This window comes from Gallinula chloropus (assembly GCF_964237585.1).
Source record: "Gallinula chloropus genome assembly, chromosome: 25".
NCBI classification, from domain to species: Eukaryota; Metazoa; Chordata; class Aves; order Gruiformes; family Rallidae; genus Gallinula; species Gallinula chloropus.
The window spans coordinates 5357054-5381293 of NC_140110.1; the positions used below are offsets into that span (position 1 = coordinate 5357054).

At 51.1% G+C, this 24240-nt stretch overlaps 3 protein-coding genes across 3 annotated transcripts; 1 reads left to right on the top strand and 2 right to left on the bottom strand.

The window, feature by feature from the left end:
- Nucleotides 1-3261: 3261 nt before the first annotated feature.
- On the top strand, nucleotides 3262-4185 carry LOC311200814 (olfactory receptor 14A16-like; the record flags this gene model as incomplete). The annotated part of the gene is made up of 1 exon (XM_084275119.1): nucleotides 3262-4185. The coding sequence occupies one exon, from the start codon at nucleotides 3262-3264 to the stop codon at nucleotides 4183-4185; it is 924 nt and encodes a 307-aa protein (XP_084131245.1).
- Nucleotides 4186-11259: 7074 nt separating this feature from the next.
- On the bottom strand, nucleotides 11260-12186 carry LOC311200813 (olfactory receptor 14A16-like; the record flags this gene model as incomplete). Its single annotated transcript, XM_084275118.1, has 1 exon — nucleotides 11260-12186. One exon carries the CDS (start codon nucleotides 12184-12186, stop codon nucleotides 11260-11262), a length of 927 nt encoding a protein of 308 aa, XP_084131244.1.
- Nucleotides 12187-21248: 9062 nt separating this feature from the next.
- LOC311200901 (olfactory receptor 14C36-like) lies at nucleotides 21249-22184 on the bottom strand (the record flags this gene model as incomplete). The annotated part of the gene is made up of 1 exon (XM_084275204.1): nucleotides 21249-22184. The coding sequence occupies one exon, from the start codon at nucleotides 22182-22184 to the stop codon at nucleotides 21249-21251; it is 936 nt and encodes a 311-aa protein (XP_084131330.1).
- Between the last annotated feature and the right edge of the window lie 2056 nt (nucleotides 22185-24240).

A 24240-nucleotide genomic window follows, 5' to 3' on the forward strand; every position in this document is an offset into this window, starting at 1 on the left:
CAGCACCCAAACAACATCTGTGAGGGATGAAGGATCTTACTGGCCTGAAAACTCCCTCACTAGGAGCACCAGTAACCTTGGGGCTCAGGGCTTTCCTAGCCAAGGGAATGGTCATAACAGTGTCTGACATCATCTTCAAACTCTACCAGCGCTTGACCTTTTGTTACATCTTCTCTTCCCTGTGCAGCTGAGAAGGGGGAGAGATAGAGCATCTTTGGTGAGCACCACACATTCGACAAGGTATGGAAGAGGAACAAATCCATGGGCATGTGGAGTCAATAGTAGTAGGCTGCAGTAATGATCATGACACTCTTGCCCAGGAGGGCAGCCAAGTAGATGCCCAGGAAGAGTCAGAAGTGCAGGAGCTGCAGCTCCCATGTGTCTGCAAAGGCCAGGAGGAGGAACTGGCTGATGGAGCTGCTGTTGGGACATCTGCTGACTCTGGGTATGGAAAAGTGTTGCAGAAGTAAAAGACAGGAGTGAGGAGAGATTTCTAACAAGGAAAACTAAAATCTTGAATTGTCTCACAAACTCCCAGGTGTGCATGAGGAGCAGAAGCCTCTGGCATGGGCTCCCAAAGAGTCACTCCTGGTCTTCAGTTATGAGTACAGATGAATGGGGGTGACATACATTTTCAATCAGATGAAGTCCACTGTCATGGAGGAGGGGACCTTACAAACTTACCTACATCCCCCGTAATTCCCATGGGAGCTGGGACCAGCAGCTCCCAGACAGAAGGTGCCTATTTTGTGCACACCAGAACTGTGGAAAGAAGAATCCCAGATCCAATGGCTTTGAGGCACACACAGGCCAGAGCTGTGTTCCCTTCCAGCCCCAGGGCTGCAAAGCAAGGATGAGGGGTCTGGAGTGAGTCGACTAACTCTCTTTCTTTCACAGGGGGAAAGAGTCCCCTTCCTTTTGCTGCCTGGTGGTCCTGCCTCATGGGGAGACACAAAAAAGATAATTGTCCTGCCCAGCTCTGGTTTGATCAGGAGAAAGGACTCTGCAGGACAGGATTTCTCCCCAGCCAAGGGAGGGAACATCAGAGAGGACTTCAGTGTCTTTCCAAGTAGATTCCCTGGAGCTCCAGGGAGGAGCCCAGAGGCAACAGAGGGTATGATGTCTTCACCTGCTCTTCTCCCGCTGAGCTGGGCTCGGCTCCTGGGACAGTGGGAGCTCAAGAATTATTACAGCGCTGCAGAGAGACAGCTCTGCCCAGGAGCAGCTCCTCTGCCAAGCACACAGGGCTGGGGACACTGCCTGTAGGCACCAAGGGGAGACCTGTGAGGCTGAGAGAGCTGATGGATGCTGAGAGCTCACTGGAGGAGAAATCTCCACAGCACTCTGCCTGGTATGTCTGTGGGTGCAGGGCAATGCAGGTTCTGTTCCTGGAGGCATCTCCTAAAGCTGGGACATGGGGCAGTGTGTGGGGTCTGTCAGGAGGACAGGTTCTCTCTAGGACCAGAAAGTGCTGTCTGGAAGGGATGCCCTTCTGCCCCATCAGAAGGAAAGTGCAGGACATCTGTCTTCTCCTGGACATGGCTGCAGAGGTGTGAAGCAGCGTGTGCACCCTGGGGTGCCCAGGGCTGTCCTTGTGAGCAGGGTCCCTGCACCCCAGGGACTGTGTGCTGGGGCAGGGACTCTGCTGCTGCCAGGGTCAGCAAGAAGCCTGCCTGGTGAGCTACCATCAGCATCGCTGCAGAAAGAAGCTGTGGGTGTAAAGTGTGTAGCACAGTGTAGGGTCCTTCTGCTGTAAGACAGTGCTGCATGGGTCAGCTTTGCTCCCAGCTCCAGCTGATCCTTATAAAAATTCGGAAGGGACTATGAAGAATGACATGAAGGAGGCATTTTCCTTCCTGACAGTGTCTTTACTTTGACATTTCCTCTCTTGTGGACTTTCTGACTGTGGTAAATGAGAAGTTATTTCTCCCAAAGGGGTCTGCAGAGAAGACCTCAGTGCAGGGCAGTTTGGATGAGGTCGGTAAGCACAGAGCTGGAGGTGACATAAGCAAAGAAAAGCAGCTGCAGGGACAGCTCCAGGCAGGAGAGACATGGGCAGGGAGTTGAGAAGGAGCTGCTCCCAGAAATGTCCTGGTAGTGGGGATTTGGTACCTCCCCAACATCCCCCTCAGAGCAGACACTTTCCCACAGTGACCCCCTGGTTTGTGCCACCCAGCTCAGAATCAGAGCCTGGAGTTCCAGGATTTTAGACTGAGTTGTCTCCTTGGCAGCCCCTGAAAACCTCAGAAACCCCTGAGTGCCTGTCTGTCTGTCCTTGTCCTTCCAGTGTTGGCTGGAACATTTGTTGCTGTTTCCCCTCCTGTCCTTGTTGCTTTTGTACCACCATTACCCAGGGGTTCCTGCTGGGCTGCAGCTGCCTCCCAAAATGGCACCGCTCTCCTACAGACTCTTGTGCCTCAGAGAGGAGCCCCATGCTTGGCACTGAGGGCATGGAAATGCTGCTCATCGCCTGTGTTTGGCCAACTGCAATGAGCCCTGTGTGTCCCTGGCTGGGAGAAGGGAGATGAGATCTTCCTTGGGTAGGATGAGACCTCAGGAGGGCTTTGGAGCTCTGCCCTGTGAGACTGGATTCCTCTGCTCTGTATGGGGTCCAGTTTCTTATGCGGGGAACTGCAGGGTGTGATCACAGAGTGTCCAGCACAGGGCAGCTGAGACCAGGGCTGATGGACAGAGCAGCTCTCCCCACTCTACACTCAGGGGAAGGCTTCACTGGCACTGCAGCAGCAATGTCAGGCAGTGCAGACAGAACAAACACTCCTCAGGTACAGGCAGGAGAAAACCAAAGCTGCAAAGCTCTGCTCTGCCATAGGGTGAAACTGGAGTGACAGTGCTGAAACTGCAGCAGCAATGTCAGGCAGTGCAGACAGAACAAACACTCCTCAGGTACAGGCAGGAGAAAACCAAAGCTGCAAAGCTCTGCTCTGCCATAGGGTGAAACTGGAGTGACAGTGCTGAAAAGCTCATTCCTATCCACAGGGGATTTAGTCTGAGATCACACCATCCTTCTATTTACTGACTGCTGCCAGGCAGGACTGAGTTCTCATGAGCCCACAGCTGACCCTCCTCCCAGCAGTGGTACGCTCCAGCCAGCACCAAGCAGACCTCCCAAAAAGGGACCTCCTGAATATAGAGTCAATCTGAGGGCATTCACTATGAATTGGAAGAGGCCTCATATAAGAATTCACGAAGTTCTCACTGCCTTTTCCTCCTTGGACAGGTCTCTACACTTGATGGCAGCAGATGGCCAACAGAAGCTCCATCAGCCAGTTCCTCCTCCTGCCCTTTGCAGACACACGGGAGCTGCAGCTCCTGCACTTCTGCCTCTTCCTGGGCATCTGCCTGGCTGCTCTCCTGGGCAATGGCCTCATCATCATCACCATAGCCTGTGACCACCACCTCCACACCCCCATGTACTTCTTTCTCCTCAACCTCTCTTTTACTGACCTTGGCTGCATCTCCACCACTGTTCCCAAATCCATGGCCAATTCCCTGTGGGACACCAGGGCCATTTCCTACACAGGATGTGTGGCTCAACTCTTTTTCTTTGTATTTTTGATTGTCACAGAGTACTTTCTTCTGACTGTCATGGCCTATGACCGCTACGTTGCCATCTGCCACCCCCTGCACTACGGGACCCTCCTGGGCAGCAGAGCTTGTGTCCACATGGCAGCAGCTGCCTGGGGCAGTGGGTTTCTCAATGCTGTGCTGCACACAGCCAACACATTTTCACTGCCCCTCTGCCATGGCAATGCCCTTGACCAGTTCTTCTGTGAAATCCCCCAGATCCTCAAGCTCTCTTGCTCAGATGCCTACCTCAGGGAAACTGGACTCACTGTGCTCAGTTCCTGTTTAGTTTTGGCATGTTTTGTGTTCATTGTGGTGTCCTATGTGCAGATCTTCAGGGCCGTGCTGAGGATCCCCTCGCAGCAGGGACGGCACAAAGCCTTTTCCACCTGCCTCCCTCACCTGGCCGTGGTCTCCCTCTTTGTCAGCACTGGTGTGTTTTCTTACCTGAAGCCCCCCTCCATCTCCTCCCTATTTCTGGACCTCTTATTGGCATTTCTTTACTCGGTTTTTCCACCAGCAGTGAACCCCCTCATCTACAGCATGAGGAACCAGGAGCTCAAAGACGCCGTGTGGAAACTGATGACTGGATGTTTCTAAGCAGCAATAAACTGCTCATTTTCTTCTGCATATCGCTGGTCATTTAACTCATGTTAGGACCAGTGTTTATTTAGTAGTTTTTAATTGGCTTTTTTCCTTTAATTTTGTCTATGCTGTAATTAAATATTTCTCATTCATCCCATTCCTCCTGCAGTATGTCCAGGTCTTGGTGAACCCAGACATTACAGAAGAAATATGTACTTCCCCTGTACCTGCATTACCATAAGTCTGTCTCTGTTATCTCCCTCATCATTCGTTTTTTTCCATCTCTCCTGATGATATGGCCGTGCCTAAGGACAGCTTTTCAGCAGACTGGTTGGATGTATGAACTTCAATTCCTCACAGGTTACCAACTCTGATCGCTCTTTGGTCATTCAGATGCTGCTCAACTCTCCAGGTTCTGCGTTGTGCTTCAGAGTTGGAAAACATCCCATCTTTCAGAAGTCTAATGAAGTTCTCTGTAATGTCCAGGATAGAGTTAATTTTCCTTCTAGCTGCCAGTGGAATGCAAACTATGGGAGCAGGGATGAGAACAGTGCTGATAGAACATGGATGTTTCTAGTTGTTACCAGGCAATCAAGGACTTTTCAGTTGTTTGTATTTCCCTGCTAAGGAGAAGGTGATCTGAACTGGCTGAAGAGGGGATTCCATTCCAATTACTAGATGCTCGGCATAAAGGCTTGATTGGTGGTGGAAGGAGGAGGCAGCTCCAGGATGCACGGATTTGGGAACGGTCCATTTTTGGGATGACTCTGAGCTGTATGTTCTGAGATTTCCAGTTGGGTGAGAAACCACACTGTGTATCACCAGATTTGTATATTTCATTATGAAGTCCTACTGTTGTTTCTCTCTCTTTGCTGCTCCAGTAAACTGTCCTTTTCCCAATCTCGAGGTTATGGATTCATTGGTTTTCCTTCTCCCTCCCTTTCCCCCTCCCTCAATTCCTCCCTCCCCACACCCTCTTAAAGAATAAGCAGCTGCTTGGTGCCTGGCTCTCAGCTGGGGCAAAACCACGACATGTCAGAAATTCAGTCTGTCAATAGCTAAGGTTATGGGACTGCTGGTGTGCTACCTGCAGAGGTTTCATGCCAGGAACACCTTTTCTTCAGCAGCTATTACAATACGTCTTATAAGTTGGAAGGTGGATCCTGGTAGAGACGGAAAATTATGTCAAGGAATATTAGGGTCATGTCCGTTGTAAGAATCTGCAGCTTCCTGTCCACTCCCTGGGAAGGCTTCAGGCCAGGAACATCCTTCGTCCCTCACACCTTTTGCTTGGGACATACTGCTGGATGTTTAACAGGTTGAAAGGTGGGTGTTGGTATAGCTGGAAAGTGCAGCACCATATTACTGGCCTAAACCTCCCCTTTCCCTCCTCAAATGCCCACATATCCAGTCCCAGCACCTCGCTAACACATCCCCACGCTCACTCCCAGCACCCATGAGTTCCCCTGCAACCCCAGCTCCCTCAGCACCCCCCTAGAACTCCTGGTAGGCCCCCCAGCATGCCATTGTCACCCAGCCCTCCCTTTTTCACTCCCAAAAGTCCCCAAATCACCCCAGAGCCCCCCTACAATCCCCAAATTTCATCTCAGCACCAACTGGTTCCTCCCATCCTCATCCCCACGTTAACTCACCTAGCCCATCTTTTATACCTCCCAGCACCATATTACCCCCACCCCCCCCAAACCTCCCTTTTTCATTTCCAAATCCCTGCATATCTCACGCAAGTGCTCCCATACACCCCCCTCCTTCATCAATCACGGGTACCCCTCCATGCTTTGACCCCCCTCTCAGCCTACCCTTAACCCCACCCAGAACCCTTGGTGGCCCCCCACCTCCCTGGTATGCTTTTCAAACCCCCCTTCCCCTAACAAATCTCACCATGCCCCCCCCAGCACATCCTACGCCACCTCCATGCCATTGCAGCACATATGCTGGAATGCTATGTGCCATGCCTCCTTTATGCACCCCAGCACTCCTTGGTGGCCCCCCAACACCCTCATAAACCCCACAACCTACTCTTTTCACCCTCAAATACCTCGATATCTCCCCCTATCATTCCCGTATGCCCCCATGCCCCCCCCCCCCAGAAACAAAGGGTTCCCCTACAACTACTTAAGACCCCTCAACCAAACCTTAACTCCCCAGCACCATCTATACCCCATATTACTCCCCCAAACCCTCTCCTTTTAACCCCCAAATCCCAACAGATCCACCCACAACAACCCCTATAACCCCTACAAGCCCCTCCCCTGAAAAATTAAGTGATCCCACTCTGTCCCCAGCCTCTTTTTAACTCCCCCCAAAATCTTTTATACCCCTAAACACCATATTATCCCGCCCCAAATCCCACTGTAGTGAGGGAGGTAATATGGTGCTGAGGGTGTATGGAAGTGAGTGGGAGAGAAGGGTCTCTTTTATGTCAGGGCTGAGATCAGCCATGTTCAGAATCGTATTGGCCACCTTGCTTTGCCTCATCCTTCTTACACCGACTTGTTTTGCTCCTGGAAATGAGCTGTTGCTCCTGAGCCTGGCTATCTGCAGACAGGGAAGGGACTGGCATGGATAGACATAAAGCAGGTGTGTTTGGAATAGCAGCTACACACAGAGGAAAGGGGATGAGGAGAAAATGCCTTTGTCCTGCAGTGTAAAAAGCCCAACACCAGCCCCACCCCCCAATAAAGCAAGGAAATGGGAATAGCACTTCTGAAGGTAATGGAGACTTTGCAACAGATGAAGGAAGTACTGTCACAGAATCACAGAATCACAGAACATCCAGACTTGGAAGGGACCTTGAAAGATTGTCTAGTCCAACCCCCTGCTAGCAGGATCACCCAGACTAAATCACAAAGGAACACATCCAGACAGGTTTGAATGTCTCCCGAGGAGGAGACTCCCCAACCTCTCTGGGCAGCCTGTCCCAGGGCTCTGTCACCATTACAGTGAAAGTTTCGCCTTACATTCACATGCAACTTCCTCTGTTCCAGCTTGCACCTCTTGTCCTTTGTCTTATTGCTGACCATCACTGAGAAGAGCCTGGATCCATCCTACTGACACTCACCCTTTATATATTTATAAACCTGAATAAGGTCAGCCCTTAAGTTTCCTCTTCTCCAAGATCAAGAGGCCCAGCTCCCTCAGCCTTTCCTCATAAGGAAGGTTTTCTACTTTTGGAGGCCCTGAGCTGGGCTTTTTCAAGGAGTTCTCTGTCCTTATTGAACTGAGGGGCCGATAACTGGACCCAACATTCCAGGTGCAGTCTCACCATGGTGGAGGAGAGGGAGAGAAGGACATCTCTTGACCTACTAATCACACCCCTTCTAATACACCCCGGGATGCCACTGGCCTTCTTAACCAGGAGGGTACATTGCTGGCTCATGGTCATCCCATTGTCCACCAGGACCCCCAGGTCCCTGTCACCTATGGATCTCTCCAACAGGCTAGTCCCCTACCTATACTGGTGGATCTTCTTGGGGATCTTCTTCCCCTGATGCAAGACCCTACACTTGTCCTTGTGAAATATCATAAACTTCTCCCAGCAAGTAGTAGTGCCAAGAACAACTCCAAATATACAAAAGAGTCGTGGGGCAATCACAGTCCTGCCCTGCTGTCGTGCACTGGGGAGCTGGAACAAGATTCCTCAAGTTTGACCCAAATGAATTTAGCCCTGATGAAGTTTGTGGGGTATACCAAACTCATCAGGGAAAGTAGACACTTGGGAAGGGATTGTTATCTGGCAGGAAGATATGGGCAGGCTGGAAGAGTGGGCAAGGTCAAGTGTGGGGTCTAGGAGCTGGGAAAGTATAATCCAGGAGCACAGCACTGACTGGGATCCACCTGGCTGGAGAAGAGCTCTCTGGAAAGGGACCTGGGGGTTCCTGTGAACAAGCAGCTCACTAGGAAGAAACAGAGTGCTGCTGCAGCAAACAACTCCAAGGTGCCTCAGCATGGGGATCACCAGCAGACATAAAGAAGTCGCTGTCCCACTCTACTCAGCACTTGTCAGGACATGCCTGGAATTCTGGGTGCAGTTTTGGTCGCTCCTGTAAAAAGAAAGAAGTTCTGTCCAGTCTGGAGAAGGTCCAGAGAAGGGCCACAAATGAGTCACAGGAAATAGCTGAGGAATAATGGGTGCAAGTTCCTGCTGGAGAGACTCCCACAGGACATAGGAAGAAACTTTTACCCTGAGAACCAGGGTTTGCACAATGTTCCGTGGGAAGTGATGGATTCCCCAACACCAGACATTTGTAAGAGTCAGTGGGATGGGGTGTGGGGCCAGTTGGTCTGTGTGGTGCTTTTCTTGAGACTGAGCCCTTGCCAAAAATGGTTGGACCAAATAGTCCCTGAGTTCCCTTTCAGCCTGGTACTCTGTGATTGTCTGAGTCTAGTAACATCATCACTGTCCTCCAAAAGCATTCTCATGAGTTGAGCCCTCCTATATTGACCCTCAGACAGCTACAACAGTGGTTCTGTTCCAAGAAGAGGGGGAGCAGACTGTGAGGACATGAGGATTCTTCCAGTGGCCCACTGCAACATCATTTAGAAAGGATCTCTTGGTTTTGTTTCTTATTTCTCACCTTCTATAACATCTGTTGCTGTCCCTTTGTTAGTGGCACCACAAGTTGGGCAGCCATCTGCAAGCACACAGGAACCATTAACAAAGTGGAGCGTCACTTCAAACAAACCTTGAGAAACTCTGGGATTAGATTTGAATAAAAACATCAAGAAGATTCCCATCCAGAAGAGATCTTCTTATTCTGATCTTAATTATCTGGCGTGGAATTAATTTCCATGTGGTCACCCCCATGAGGTGAAACCATGAGAAAAGGTTCCAGCACAACACCCCCACATCAAGGCAGCTCAGACATGACAGGTGGAGAACTGGCTGCAAGGAGAAGAATTTGGTCATTCCAGGGGAAGCCACAGCAGTCTGAGGTGCTGAACAGGAATCTGGCCATGAGCACACGGGGCTGCACTGTCAGGAGTGTGGCCACGCAGACAAGGGCTGTTCTGATCCATCTGGACTCAGCACCAGTGAGGCCAAGTCTGGAGCAGTCAGTCCCAGTGTGGGGCTCCCCGGTCTGGAGGAAGGGGAGGAACTGTCATGTTGTCAGATAAAAGCCTGCCTAGATATGGCATGGGGTCTTGTGTGGAGAGACTGAGAGACCTGGGCTTCTTTAGCCTGGGGAAGGGGAGGCTGAGGGAAGCCCTTTTGTGCTACATTAAAGAACGTAAGAAAGGAAGTCAAGGTGAAACTGCAGCTTTGAAGGTCAGAGTGGACGTGAGGATAAAGGAAAGCCACTCTGAGGGCAGTGCTGTGGTGATAAAAGTCACTCAGAGGAAGTGTGGACGAGCTGGTGGCTTTGTGTTTGTGGGAACAGCTAGTGAGGAGGGAGAGACAGCAGTACAGGCAGGGACATCATGGAGTGAGACCAAGGTGGGGAAGGGTGTTGGGTGCCTGCAGCCTGCAGGGAAACAGCACAGGCGTGGGGCAGTGTGGCATGGGCTGTGGTGCAGATGGCCAAGGGTGGCAGCCAGGCCTTTGACTCCTTGACTAGTGCTGATAGCCCTGCAACAGAGGCCTCAGAGGAGACACATTGTCCTGACAGCCATGGAGTATCATTGCCTCCTTGCACCCACCCCAGGGGAGTACACCATGTATCATACCCCTGTCTGTCCCTTGGCATCACATCCCACATCCCAAGGAAGAGCCCTGAGAACCAGGTGAGGGTGGTGGGGGCCAGGATCTCCCTGCCCAGGGGCTGGGGATCAGCACTTGGCATTTCTGTTTCATCAGACCAAGCCAGGGTGTCCTCAGCATCAGAGCTGCCTGTGCTTTGCCTGGGTTTGTCCTCATGGCCTCCAGTTGTCTGCTCTAACGAGCCCATGGGGAGGCTTTGTCAGTAATGGCTCATACTAGGGCATGTTAATTCTTCAAGGTACTTTGGGCATTACTCCTGACTTCGATAACTGGAGAGGTTTCTTCACTCTCCTCTTGGTATCTCAAGTCTGTGGACTCAGAAGAAAACACACCACGGGGCTCATTAATCACACAGAAATCCCTACAAGCATGGCTCTTCAAGTCATTTCCTTTAAAAAAATAGACCTTGTATAACTAATTGGAGAGGTTTTATTTGAGTGATGAAAATTTCAAAGGAGTTTCACAATGGAGGATTTTTTCACAGGAAAAAATGTTTCTGTCACATCTCAGGTCATTGAAGACAGTTCAGCAGCATGCTGCAATGGGGGCTGGTCCAGAGGTCTCCTGAGGACATCTGGACAGGCAGGAAAAGCAGTCTCTTCAGATCAAAACCTGTCTGGAGAACCTTGCTCTTCCCCAAGCCCAGCAGTTCCCTCCCTGGCCTCCTGGGACTCCCAACACTTTTCCTGGCATCATCTGTGCTCACAGGCACAGACAGATTTCTCTGACAACAAACAGCAGTTACACATGACACAGTTTAATACCCATGAAATCTCTCTCCTCAGCTGCCTGCTACGGCCAAGCAGCGTGTGTAGGGGGTCAGCTTCCAGAGGAGATTCTCTCCCAGAACAGTTTCAATCAGGTACATAGAAAGGTCACTTATCAACACAGTGACTGCCTGACACAACAGTTCGTTGGACTTCTGAGAGATGGGACATTTTCCAACTCACTGAAATTCAAAGCAGAAATCAGAGAGCTGAGCAGCATCTGAATGTCCAAAGAGCAAGTGGAGGTGGAAATCTGTGAGCAAAGTGAAGTTCAGACGTCCCACCAGTCACCAGAAAAGATGTGCCTAGGCATGGCTGTGCCATCAGGAGAGGTGGAAACACCTGAATGACCAGAGAGATGAAGAGGCAGACTGGAGGTGATGCAGGCAGAGGGGAAGGGGAGTGTTTCTTCTGCTGCCATGTCTGAGTTAAACAAGACCAGAGATACTGCATGAGGAATGGGATGAAGGTGTTATTGTATCAGAGACAAAATGGAAGGAAAAAGCCCCACAGCACCTAGAAGTCCCTACTAAATACAGACTGGTCCTAATGTGAGTTACATGGCCAGCGATATGCAGAAGAAGATGAGCAGTTTATTGCTGCTTAGAAACATCCAGTCATCAGTTTCCACACGGCATCCTTGAGCTCCTGGTTCCTCATGCTGTAGATGAGGGGGTTCACTGCTGGTGGAAACACTGAGTAAAGAAATGCCAATACCAGGTCCAAAGATAGGGAGGAGATGGAGGGGGGCTTCACATAGGCAAACACACCAGTGCTGATAAACAGGGAGACCACGGCCAGGTGAGGGAGGCAGGTGGAAAAGGCTTTGTGCCGCCCCTGCTGCGAGGGGATCCTCACCACAGCCCTGAAGATCTGCACATAGGACACCACAATGAACACAAAACACCCAAAAGCTAAACAGGCACTGACCACAATGAGTCCAGTTTCCCTGAGGTAGGCATCTGAGCAGGAGAGCTTGAGGATCTGGGGGATTTCACAGAAGAACTGGTCAAGGGCATTGCCATGGCAGAGGGGCAGTGAAAATGTGTTGGCTGTGTGCAGCACAGCACTGAGAAACCCACTGGCCCAGGCAGCTGCTGCCATGTGGACACAAGCTCTGCTGCCCAGGAGGGTCCCGTAGTGCAGGGGGTGGCAGATGGCAACGTAGCGGTCATAGGCCATGACAGTGAGGAGATAGTACTCTGTTGAGAACAAAAATAAAAGGAAAAAGAGTTGAGCCACACATCCTGTGTAGGAAATGGCCCTGGTGTCCCACAGGGAATTGGCCATGGCTTTGGGAACAGTGGTGGAGATGCAGCTAAAGTCAAGAATAGAGAGGTTGAGGAGGAAGAAGTACATGGGGGTGTGGAGGTGGTGGTCACAGGCTATGGTGATGATGATGAGGCCATTTCCAAGAAAAGCAGCCAGGTAGATGCCCAGGAAGAGGCAGAAGTGCAGGAGCTGCAGCTCCCGTGTGTCTGCAAAGGGCAGGAGGAGGAACTGGCTGATGGAGCTGCTGCTGTTGGACATCTGCTGCTCTCAGGTGGGGGGACCTGTCCAAGGAGGAAAAGGCACAGCGGGAATTTAGGGAACTCTCCTTTCAGGAAAAACACTTCCAATTCTTAGAGAATTTTTCTCAGATTGACTCCCTGTATTCAGGAAGATTTTTGCAGGTCCCTTTTGGGAGGTCTGCTTTGTGCTGGCTTGAGCGTGCCACTGCTGGGAGGAGGGCTGGCTGTGGCTCTCAAGAACTCAGTCCTGCCTGGCAGCAGTCAGTAAATAGAAGGATGGTGTGATCTCAGACTAAATCCCCTGTGGATATGAATGAGCTTTTCAGCACTGTCACTCCAATTTCACCGAGGGCAGAGCAGAGCTTTGGAGCTTTGATTTTCTCCTGACTGAGAGCTGAGGAATCCAGTCTCACAGGGCAGAGCTCCAAAGCCCTCCTGCGGTCTCATCCTACCCAAGGAGGATCTCAGCTCCCCGCTCCCAGCCAGGGACACACAGGGCTCAGTGCAGCTGCCCACACACAGGTGATGAGTGGCATTGCCACGGCCTCTGTGCCGAGATGTCTCCTGCATGGGGCTCCTCTCTGGGCCACAAGAGTCCCTGGGAGAGCGGTGCCATTGTGGGGGGCAGCTGCAGCCCAGCAGGAGCTGCCTGGAAAACCTCAGTCCTAAAGATGGGGGTCCTGAAGTGAGGGTCAGCTCAGTGCCAGCCCCACCAATGGACATGATCAAAGCCCCAGGTAATGGTGGGACAAAGGCAGCAAGGACAGGAGGGGATACAGCAGGAAATGCTGCAGCAAAAGCTTTAGGGTCAGGAACAGACAGACAGGCACTCAGGGGTTTCTCCTCACTGCTGGTTTGGCTGCCAAGGAGAACACTCAGCCTGAAACCCAGTAACTCTGGGTGCAGAGTCTGTGCTGGGTGGCAGAAACCAGGAGGTGGGTGTCGGGAAGTGTCAGAGAGGTCCCAAATCCCCACTGCCAGGGCATTTCTGGGAGCAGGTCCTCCCTCCCTGACAGTGTCACTGCTGCCTGGAGCTGTCCCTGCAGATCCTTCTCTTTGCCCATGTCACCTCCTGCTCTGTGCTCACAGACCTCATCCAACCTGCCCTGTGCTCAGCTCTGCTCTGCAGACCCCTCCTGGCATCAGGGCACTGCCCCAGGGAACCTCTGTGTGTGCAGGGCTCAGCCCAGGCTCCAACAGCTTCATGAGAATCAAGTTTTCACTGCATGTTCTCAAGGGGAGAAATAAGTTCTCATCTACCACACTCAGCACAGCCCACAGGAGAGGAAAAGTCAAAGCAAAGACTCTGCCTTTGGAGAAATATTCTCTTTGGCATTTCTCAAGGATCAGCTCTGGCTGGGAGCAAAGCTGACCCAGGCAGCACTTTCTTACAGCAGAAGGACCTTACGTTGCCCTTCCCTGGGTCACTGCTTTAACCCAGAGGTGCTGTCTATATCCCTGTGGAAAGCCCAGCAGGCAGGCTGAGTGCTGACCCTGGCAGCAGCACAGTCCCTGCCCCAGCACACAGACCCTGGGTCACAAGGACCCTGCTCACAAGGACAGCCCTGGGCATCCCTCAGCCATGCCCAGGAGAAGACAGCTGTCCTGCCCTGTCCCTCTGATGGGGCAGAAGGGCATCCTTTCCAGGAAGAACATTCAGGTCTGTCCTCCTGACAGACCCCACACACTGTTCCATGTCCCAGCTTTAGGAGATCCCTCCAGGAACAGAACCTGCATTGCTCTGCACCCACAGACATACCACGGACATACTCACAGGTAGAGTGCTGAGGATATTTTTCCTCCAGTGACCTCTCAGCATCTGTCAGCTCTCTCAACCTCTCAGGTCTCCCCTTGATGCCTACTGGCAGTGTCCCCAGCCCTGTGCACTTGGCAGAGGAGCTACTCTGTGGCAGAGCTGCCCCTCATCATTGCTGTAATGTTTCATCAGCTCCCACTGTCCCAGGAGTCCAGCCCAGCTACAGCAGAGGAGCAGGTGAAGGTGTCACGTACTCCTCGGCTCCTCTGAGGTATTCCTGAAACTCCAGGGAACCAACTTGGAAAGACACTGAAGTCCTCCCTGCCATCTGCTCTCTAGTCTGGGGAGAAATCCTTCTGTCCAGCAGAGTCCTTTCTCCTCATCAAACACGAGCTGGGCAGAAGAATCACGTTTCCTTGTCTCCACATGAGACAGGACCCCCAGACGTTGACGGGAGGGGGACTCTTTCCCCTTGGGGAGGGGATGCAGCTCAGGCCCATGGCTGCCTCAATCCAACCAAAGCTGGGATTCCTCTTCCCACAGTTCCAGTGGGCACAAAAGAGGCACCTGCTTCCTGGGAGCTGCTGGTCCCAGCACTCATGGGAATTAATGGGGGGGAGGCCAGGAAGGAGGTGTTCAAACACCAAAACCCGATGAAACCTGAAGGGCCAGAGGTGTTCCAAGAGATGTGCAGGGAGATCCAAGGTCAAGGAATCACAGAACATTAGGAGTTGGAAGGGACCTCAAAAGATCATCTAGTCCAACCCCCCTGCCAGAGCAGGATCACCTGGACTAAACCACACAGGAACACATCCAGGTGGGTGTGAATGTCTCCAGAGGAGGAGACTCCACAACCTCTCTGGGCAGTCTGTCCCAGGGCTCTGGCACCCTCACAGTGAAAGAGTTTCTCCTGACATTCACATGGAACTTCCTCTGCTCCAGCTTTTACCCATTGACCTGAATAAGGCCACCCCTCAGCCTCCTCTTCTCCAAGCTAACGAGGCCCAGCTCCCTCAGCTCAGAGGAACTGGCCAGCATTGCCCCTCTGCAGAAAGAGGACCAGCTCAGAGGACATTGGGACAGGCTCCTGGAATGGCTGCATGTGAAACGTGGCCAGGCAGGATCCAAGGATTCCCACAGGGAGGCACATGCCAGGGGGTGGCCTGTCACTGGGAAGCTTGCCCCACCTGGCTCGGGGCCTGTGAACAATGCTGCCTGCGGCTAGAGCGGCACCCCATGGAAGAGACCCCCCTCCAGCTGAGAGAGAAAAAGACCCTTTGGGAGGCCTGGCAAATCGACTCTATTGGAGCTCTTGGGAAGGCAGAGGGGAAACAAGAGTATTAGTGGGAGTGGAAATCATTTCTGGCCTAGTCCAAGCCCAGGCATTTCCAGGAGCAGCAGGAGAACACCCAGGGTGGGCCCTGACCAATTGGTTTCGCTTTCTGCCAACCCCCAGTCTGCTCAGTCAGCCCAGGGCAGTCATTTCACTGCTGCCAAGGGGCAGGAGTGGGCCAAGGAAGGAGGAGTAAGGAGGGGATTTCACACCCCGTGTTACCCCCAAGCTAATGGGATAGTGGGGAGAACTAATGGGCTTTTGAAAGGGTTTTTAAAAGCTCATCTGGGGAAACGTTTGTGCCCCCCTCTTCAGCCTGGGGTGGCAAAATGGATTTATAACTTTAGGCCAGCAGGTGCCCAACGCTTTTAACCTGACAAATGGTTGGGGATGTGGGAGCCCTTCAGGATTTAAAGACTGGCCATGGACCTTGAAACAATATCCCTGAAATGGCTCCAGGGTGATCTAAGTGACATAACCATTGGTCATGATTCATTCTATTGGAATGAGGAAGGAAAACCTTGGAAAACCCCAGTTCCAGAAAAGGGGGAATATTGTCTGAATTGGAATGACAACAATGGAGGTTTTGTGGGTCACAGTGTTTGTGACTGGACCTTCAAGTGTGGAAATCCTTGTGTCTTCCCTGGTTGTTAACCCATTAATTGTACAACTTATAATCACTCTTTTCCTGTCAGAGGTGACATGTTATGGTGCATGTTGAGCAACACCACTGGTGAGCAAAACTCATCTCTCAGTGGCTAAATTGGGCATGGGTCAATGAAATTGGTCATAAGAAATGCTTTGATAGCTTTTGGTCTAATAGGAATCTTATGGGAGTTGAGATATTGAGGGAATCCAACCCTTTGGCTTGTGGCAAAACCCTGTTGGCATAACCAGCCAGGAATTCACCATTCAGTGTAACTATAGCAATTGGGTAGGAGCATGGTGATGCAATCTTTGGATTAATGGAATAAAATCAAATAATAGAATTAAGCATCCTTTGGGTTTAAAAAACACCATTTATTTTGAAACTCCCTGTAGTTCTGATTTAAGTTTCAAAGGGAATGGACCATTTGGCTTTAAATGTCATTACTGGATTGGGGGCCACCATGCTTATTGAAAATGACCAAATAATTGGAGCAGAACACGTTATGTAGGTTATATACACCCCTTCTTTTTGTTGTTGTTGTGTCCAGACCAAAGTGGAAACAGTTTGGGAATTAAGGTCTATGACGACCTCAGTTGGTATCGAGGGTCCCTTGGTGTTTCTACAGCAGGTCATTGCAAAGTGTCTGGGTCACACAGGACCAAGAGATGCTGGATTAGGAAAGGATGGAAGTGAACCATGTTATTACAGCCTAGACAAACTAAGAGGAAAAAAACAACAACTAAAAATGCTACTAAATACACACGGGTCCTCACGTGAGTTACATGGCCAGCTCTGTGCAGAAGAGGATGAGCGGTTTATTGCTGCTTAGAAATATCCAGTGCTCAGTTGACACATGGAATACTTGAGCTCCTGGTTCCTCATGCTGTAGATGAAAGGGGTTGACAGCTGGTGGAAACGCTGGGTACAGAAATGCCATTCCCAGGTGCAGAAGGCAGGCAAACACAGCATTTTGAGGATAGTGCTGTGATGCAAGAAGTCACTGGGAGGGCGTGTGGATGAGCTGGTGGCTTTGTGTTTGTGGGAACAGCTGTCTAGGATGAAGAGACAGCAGTACAGGCAGGGTCATCGTGGGGTGGGAATGAGGTTGGAAAACGTGTTGCATCCCTGCAGCCTAAAGGAAACATGCAGAGGTGTGAGGCAGTGTGGCATGGGCTGTGGTGCAGAAGGCTAAGGGTGCCAGCCAGGGTGAAAGGGCCTGATAGGTCTTTTCCCCCTTGGCTCTTGCTGACGTCCTGACACAGAAGCCTCAGGGAAGACACATTGTCCTTGTGGCCATGGAGCATGGTTGACTCCTTGCAGTCACCCCAGGGGAGGTCACCATGTGTCACAGTCCTGACCTTCCACTTGTGTTACCTCCCCACATCCAAAGGAAGAGCCCTGAGACACAGGTGAGGGTCAGGATCTCCCTGCCCAGGGGCTGGGGGTCAGCACTGGCATTGCTGCTTCATCAGACCAAGCCAGGTTGTCCTCAGCATAAGAGCTGCCTCTGCTTTGCCTGTGTTTGTCCTCATGGCCTCCAGTTGTCTGCTCTAAGGAGCCCCTGGGGAGGCTTTGTCAGGAATGGCTCCCAGTGGGGCCTGTTAATGCTTCAAGGTACTTTGGGCATTACTCCTGACTTAAGTTCTTGAGAGGTTTCATCATTCTCCTCTTCGTGTCTGAGGTCTCTGGACTCGGAAGAAAAGACACCATGGGGCTCATTAATATCCAGAAAGCACTTACAAGCATGGCTCTTCAACTCATTTTCATTAAAGAGCTCAAGACTTCTACTACTCGGATGGTTTTTAGGTCCTTAGTGATGAAGATGTCAAAGGAATTTCCCATGGAGGACGTTTCTCCAGTCACAGGTATTTTCTGTCATGGCTCAGTTGATAGAAGAAGTGACAGCAGCATTCTGTGATGGATATGGGTCTGCTAAGGAGATCTGGACAGGCAGGAAAAGCAGTCCCTTGAGATCCAACCCTGCATGCAGAACCTTGCTCTTCCCCAAGACCAGCAGTTCTCTTGCTGACCTCCTGGGACTCCCAACACTTTTCCTGGCATCATCTGTGCTCACAGGCACAGACAAATTTCTCTGACCACAAACAGCAGTTCAACATGATCCAGTTTAATAACCATGAAATCTCTCTCCTCAGCTGCTGCTACGGCCAAGCAGCACGTGAAGGGGTCAGCTTTTAAAAGGGATTCTCTCCCAGAACACATAGAAAGGTCACTTATCAACACCCTGAACTTCTGACAGAACAGTTCATTAGACTTCTGACAGATGGGACGTTTTCCAACTCTCAGAAGCTCAAAGAAGAAACCAGAGAGTTGAGCAGCAGCTGAATTACCAAAGAGGAAGCAGAGGTGGAAACCTGTGAGCAAAGTGAAGTGCATACATGCAGCTAGTAATGGGGAAAAGGTGTCCTTAGGCATGGCCTTATCATCAGGATAGGTGGAAACACCTGAATGATGAGGGAGATGAAGAGACAGCCTGGTGGTATGGCAGTTACAGGGGAAGGTGAGTATTTCTTCTGCTGCCATGGGTACAGTTCCAGAAAATTCCCCTTCTGTCATGGTTAGAAAGCGTTGCCATTCCAGACAAGTAGCCAAGTGATAGAACACTTCTGGTATGTAATATTCAGAAGGTGCAGTAACAGGTTTGTGGGTCAAGATACAGACAGGGAGAGATCAGGCACAGTTACTCTCACGGGCAAAACAGACTCAACAAAAATTTAATAGTAAAATCTAATTGATTACCCCAGCAAAAGAGAGTGGATATATGAGAAATAAAACCAGATTTTAAAAGACCTACCCCCACATCTCCCTTTTTTCCCAGTGTCAACTTCACTCTCTAATTCTCTCCCTTCTCACCCTGAGCAACACAGGGACCAGGGAATGGCTCTCTTGGACCAAGAGGAAACTTCTGGCAGCTTCTTGCAGAAACCACCCCTGCACACAAATCAGCCACCAAGCCCTTGCCTCACAAACCCAGAACAGGATGTATCACTGTACTGGGTCTGGATGAGATGGGTTTAATTTTCCCCTCGGGAGCCCTCTGAGGACTGTGTATTGGTAGCTGGTGAGGTGCTGGGGACACACCACTGTGTGGCTGTGACTGCGCAGTGCTGGCACACATCAAAGCTGTCACTCCAACACCTCCCCTCCCCTCAGTGGTAGGCTGGGGATGAGTGAGATCCTGGCAGGGGACACAGTCAGGAGAGCTGAGCTATTCCATACCTCTGATGATTCCAGACTCTTCAGTATCTTTGCTGGGGACATGGACAGGGGGATAGTGTGCACCCTCATAGGATTGCCAATGCACTGAGCAGTGTGGTGAGGTTGACACAGGAGGGAAGGGATGCCATCATGAGGGACCTAGACAGGCTGAAGAGATGGCCCCGTGTGAAATGAAGTTCAACAAGGCCAAGAGCAAGGTCCTGCACGTGCGTTGGCACAATCCCATGCACAACTGCTGGCTGGGTGGAGAATGGATTGAGAGCAGTCCTGATGAGATGGATTTAGGGGTGTTGATGGATGACAAGCTCAACATGAGCCAGTAGTGTGTGCCTGCAGCTTAGAAGCCAAGCATGTCCTGGGCTGCATCAAGAACAGCGTGGCCAGTACATCAAGGGAGGTGATATTGCACCTCTACTCCGCTCTTTTGAGACCCCCACCTGGATTACTCCGTCCAGCTCTGGGTTCCCCAGTACAAAAAAGATGTGGACCTGTTAGAACAAGTCCAGAGGAGAGCCATGAGGATGATCAGGGGGCTGGAGCTCCTCTCCTATGAAGACAGGCTGCAGGAGTTGGGCTTCTCCAGCCTGGAGAAGAGAATGCTCCATGGAGACCTATTGCAGCCTTCCAAGACCAAAAGGAGCTACAGGAAAGCTGGACTGGTTACAAGGGGGTGTGGATAGAGGACAGGGAGAATGCTTTTTACCTGAAAGAAGGTGCATTAAGATTAGATACATGGAAATGAGTCTTCACTGTGAGAATGGCGAGGCCCTGGCCCAGGTTTCCCAGAGAAGCTGTGGATAGCTCTGGGTCAAGGACAAGGAGTTTAGGCTGAAAGAGGGTAGGTTTAGATTAGATGTTGAGAAGAAATTCTTTACTATGAGGGTGGTGAGGCACTGGCACAGGTTGCCCAGAGATGTTGTGGAAGCCCCATCCCTGGAAGTGTTTAAGGCCAGACCAGGTGTTCTGATTTAAGCCCAGCTGGACTTTAAGCACCAAGCAGCCACTCATTGACACTCAACCCCCACGAGGATGAAAGGACAAAGTAAAAACCTCCAGGTTTGAGATACAAACTGATTATTACAATAAAGAATGTGATGGTGATGATGACAACAACAATATACAAGAGAAAGAGCAAGACAAGAACAAGACTAAGAACATCCAAATAATAATATTCATCATAGTAATATTTACTTTATCCAAATTGATTGATTTCACATGTGATGGAATCTGCTTAGTGAACTCTCTGCCTTAATCTCCAATCCACGAGACTTTTTTTGCATTTCTCTCTGCCTGTCTAGATGTGGACTTCTCTCCTAGTCCTTTGGTGTCTTTCTGTGGAGGGACAAATAACCTCTCCAAGTGGAGAGAGAGGTCAGTGCTGGAAATGGTGGTCATTTCTGGCAGTTTGGTGATGATCACGTCTGGCTTAAGGCTGACTTGTGGACCTGGATTCTTATTTATTGTCTCTTCTGCCTTCCTCCCCATCCCACACACACATACTCCCACCTTCTGTCAAGAGCGTGAGTGCAAAGATTGGCTGAGGTACTTAGGGGGGTGGTTTAGATAGTAATATAGGTGTAAGGGGGATGGTTGGATTGATGATCTTGGAGGTGTTTTCCAGCCTTAATGATTCCCTGACTCTGTAATCACTCTGGGGCAGCTTCTCCTGGGTGCCCAGAGAAGACGGGAACAGACCTGACCCTGCTCTGCTGGTGTTTCATGCCTCCTTCAGGAAGCCTGGCTGTGTGAGGACACTGCCATGTGCCTCCACAATGCACCCACTTTAGGTTTTCTCACCAGAGCATTTTCCTGGGCACGTCCTTGAGAACAATGTTGCAAGCAGATCTAAGCCTTCAGGAAATTCCAGAGAAGTGCTGAGGGAAAGAATCAAGTCACTTCTGGGTCCTGTATTTTGTTTTAAAACCAGCGAGTGCAGCTCGTATCCTGTGCAGCATCTGGGTCACACAAGACATGGAGATACTGAATTAGGAATGGTGGGAATGTGAACCACATTATTGCCACATAGAAAAGCTAGAAGAAAAAACAGAACCAAATCAAACTACTGTGAGTTCCACAGTCAGTGATATACAGAAAATGATGGGCAGTTTATTGGTGCCTAAAAAATTCTGTCATCAGTTTCCACATGGCATCCTGGAGCTCCTGGTTCCTCATGCTGTAGATGATGGGGTTCACTGCTGGAGGAACCACTGAGTACAAAACTGCAACCCCCAGATCTAGGGATGGGGACGAGCTGGAGGGGGGCTTCAGGTAGGCAAACATGGCAGAGCTGAGGAACAGGGAAACCACAGCCAGGTGAGGGAGGCAGGTGGAAAAGGCTTTGTGCCGTCCCTGCTCTGAGGGGATCCTCAGCACAGCCCTGAAGATCTGTACATAGGACACCACAATGAACACAAAACACCCAAAAGCCAAAGAGAAGCTAAAAGCAATAACTCCAATCTCCTTGTGGTAGGTCTGTGAGCAGGAGAGCTTGAGGATCTGGGGGATTTCACAGAAGAACTGGTCAAGGGCATTGCCATGGCAGAGGGGCAGTGAAAATGTACTGGCTGTGTGCAGCACAGCACTAAGAAACCCACTGCCCCAGGCAGCTGCTGCCATGTGGACACAAGCTCTGCTGCCCAGGAGGGTCCCGTAGTGCAGGGGGTGGCAGATGGCAACGTAGCGGTCATAGGCCATGACTGTGAGAAGAAAAAGGTCTGCTGAAATGAGAAAGACAAACAGAAAGACTTGGGTAACACATCCTGAGTGAGAGATTGCCCTGGTGTCCCATAAGGAGTTGGCCATATTTTTGGGCACAGTGGTGGACATGGAGCCCAGGTCTATGATCGAGAGGTTGAGGAGGAAGAAGTACATGGGGGTGTGGAGGTGGTGGTCACAGGCTATGGTGATGATGATGAGGCCGTTGCCCAGGAGAGCAGCCAGGTAGATGCCCAGGAAGAGCCAGAAGTGCAGGAGCTGCAGCTCCTGTGTGTCTGCAAAGGGCAGGAGGAGGAACTGGCTGATGGAGCTGCTGTTGTTGGACATCTGCTGCCATCCAGTGGAGAGACCTGTCCAAGGAGGAAAAGGCACAGTGAGAAGTTAGGGAACTCTTCTCTGAGGAAAACAGTTTCCAATTCACACTGACTCTCTGTATTCAGAAAGACTTCTGGCAGGTCCCTTTTTTGAGCTCTGCTTTGTGCTGGCTTGAGGGTGCCACTGCTGGGAGGAGGGTTGGCTGTGGGCTCTGGAGAACTCAGTCCTGCCTCGTTTAAGCAGAGATTTCTTAGAGGAAACCCACTCACCATTTCCCATAGTAATCCCCCTCCCTGAGATGAATGAGAAATCTGTCAGATAATTTCTCTCCCTTACCAACTGAATGACATCATGTCTCACAGCTTGTGGACCTAGTTCCCATGTAGACTCTTCCAGGGCAGGACACTCAGCGTTGGTTCCAGAGCAGAAGCTGATCCATACTGACACTCAAATATTAGAGACCAAAAGCACCACGAAGGGCTGGGGGAACAGGAAAGAAAATGGCAATGCTCTAAAAAAACAAATGAAGCAAGAAGGGCATGCTGTGCAGCCTTCTCCTTACCCTGCTGTGCAATCATCTCACAGACAGGGACACTGGAGGGCAGTCGCTTTTGTCTGCTTTGTTCTGTGGCTGTTGTAGGACACAGGCACTTCTCCTAGATTTGAGGTTCCCCTGCTGAGGCTGTGACTCATGGCCAGATCCCATAGCCCTTGGGCAATAGGCTCTGCTGGGTGGGAGAGGAGACCTGGTTTGGCTCCGCAGAAGGCACCCTTTGATTGCAGGAAGGTGACCAACTTGTCCCTCCCATGGAGTTTGCAGTAGTTCATTCCCTGCCCAAGTCTGTCTCTGCTGCCAGGAGCTGTCCCTGCCAGGAGCTGGGCCTCTGTCCCCATGTGTCCTCCATGGAATGGCTCACAGACCCCATCTCATCTCTGACATGCAGACCCCTCCTGGTAGCTGGGCACTGCCCAGCCCAATCCCTGTTCCTGAAGCAGCTAAGGAGAAGATCAGAGATGTAGTAACAAGAACTGGGGTCTCCATTCCTTCTCCACAAAGGAGAAAGAAATTGCCATTCCACACTACCCACCCAGCCTCCTTCTCTTTCAGGTCAATGCTGCCTTGATGCTTTTCCTCCAAAGGACCCTCGGCCAATGTCTTGGGCTTGATCTGGAGCTGGGAGCAGCCCTGGCTCATACATCACCCTCTGTAAGCAGGAGGAGTTTGACACAAATTTCTCCTGCATGCCAGCTATAGGATGGACCAGGTCTGGCAGATCCCTCCAGGATGTGCCCTGCGACCAAAGACTTACTGTGGACAGGATGTGGAGATTTCTCCTCCAGTGAACTCGGTGCCTTTTCCCACTCCTGGCTGTCGGTAACTTCTCTCTGCACTGCTTGTCTGCCCTCGCTGCCTGCAGGCAGAGCTCTCTGCCCTGTGGTGTTCTGACAGGAGCTGCTCCTGGGCAGAGATGTCTCTGTGCAGCACAGCCTGTTTGCCATGAGCTCCCTCCATCCCAGGTGCCAGCTCAGTGCAGCAGCAGAGGAGGAGCCCAAGGCAGCCCTTTCTCTGCACCTGCCACTCCCTGGAGATGTCTCTGGCTCTTCAGGGCTGACAGATCTGGAAAGGCAGCAGGATCCTGCATGGGGAAAACAATCTGAAGCCTTCTGAAGTCACCCCTGAAAGTTCCTCCCTGTGCACTGAGCAGGGTCTACGGGAGGTTTCAGTGCTCCCCTCAGGAAACTGCTACGCCTGTCCCACTGTCAGGCAGACAGGTGGCAGTGACAGGCAGGGCATCATTTGATGGTTGTGGGGCAGGGATTCAGTGGAGTCAGTGCAGGCATCTTGGCTTTCATCTATGACCCTGAAGCTGTAGGGGGATTGAGCTCCTGTGCCCCCCCAAACCCCACAGGAGGTGGGATTCCTCTTGCCTCAGCTCATCATGCACAAAATCATCTCAGAACATTTCAAGTTGGAAGAGACCCACAAGGATCATAGAGTCCAACTCCTGGCTCTCTTCAGGGCTACATAGAACTAATTCATAGGTTTAAGAGCACTTTCCAGATGTTC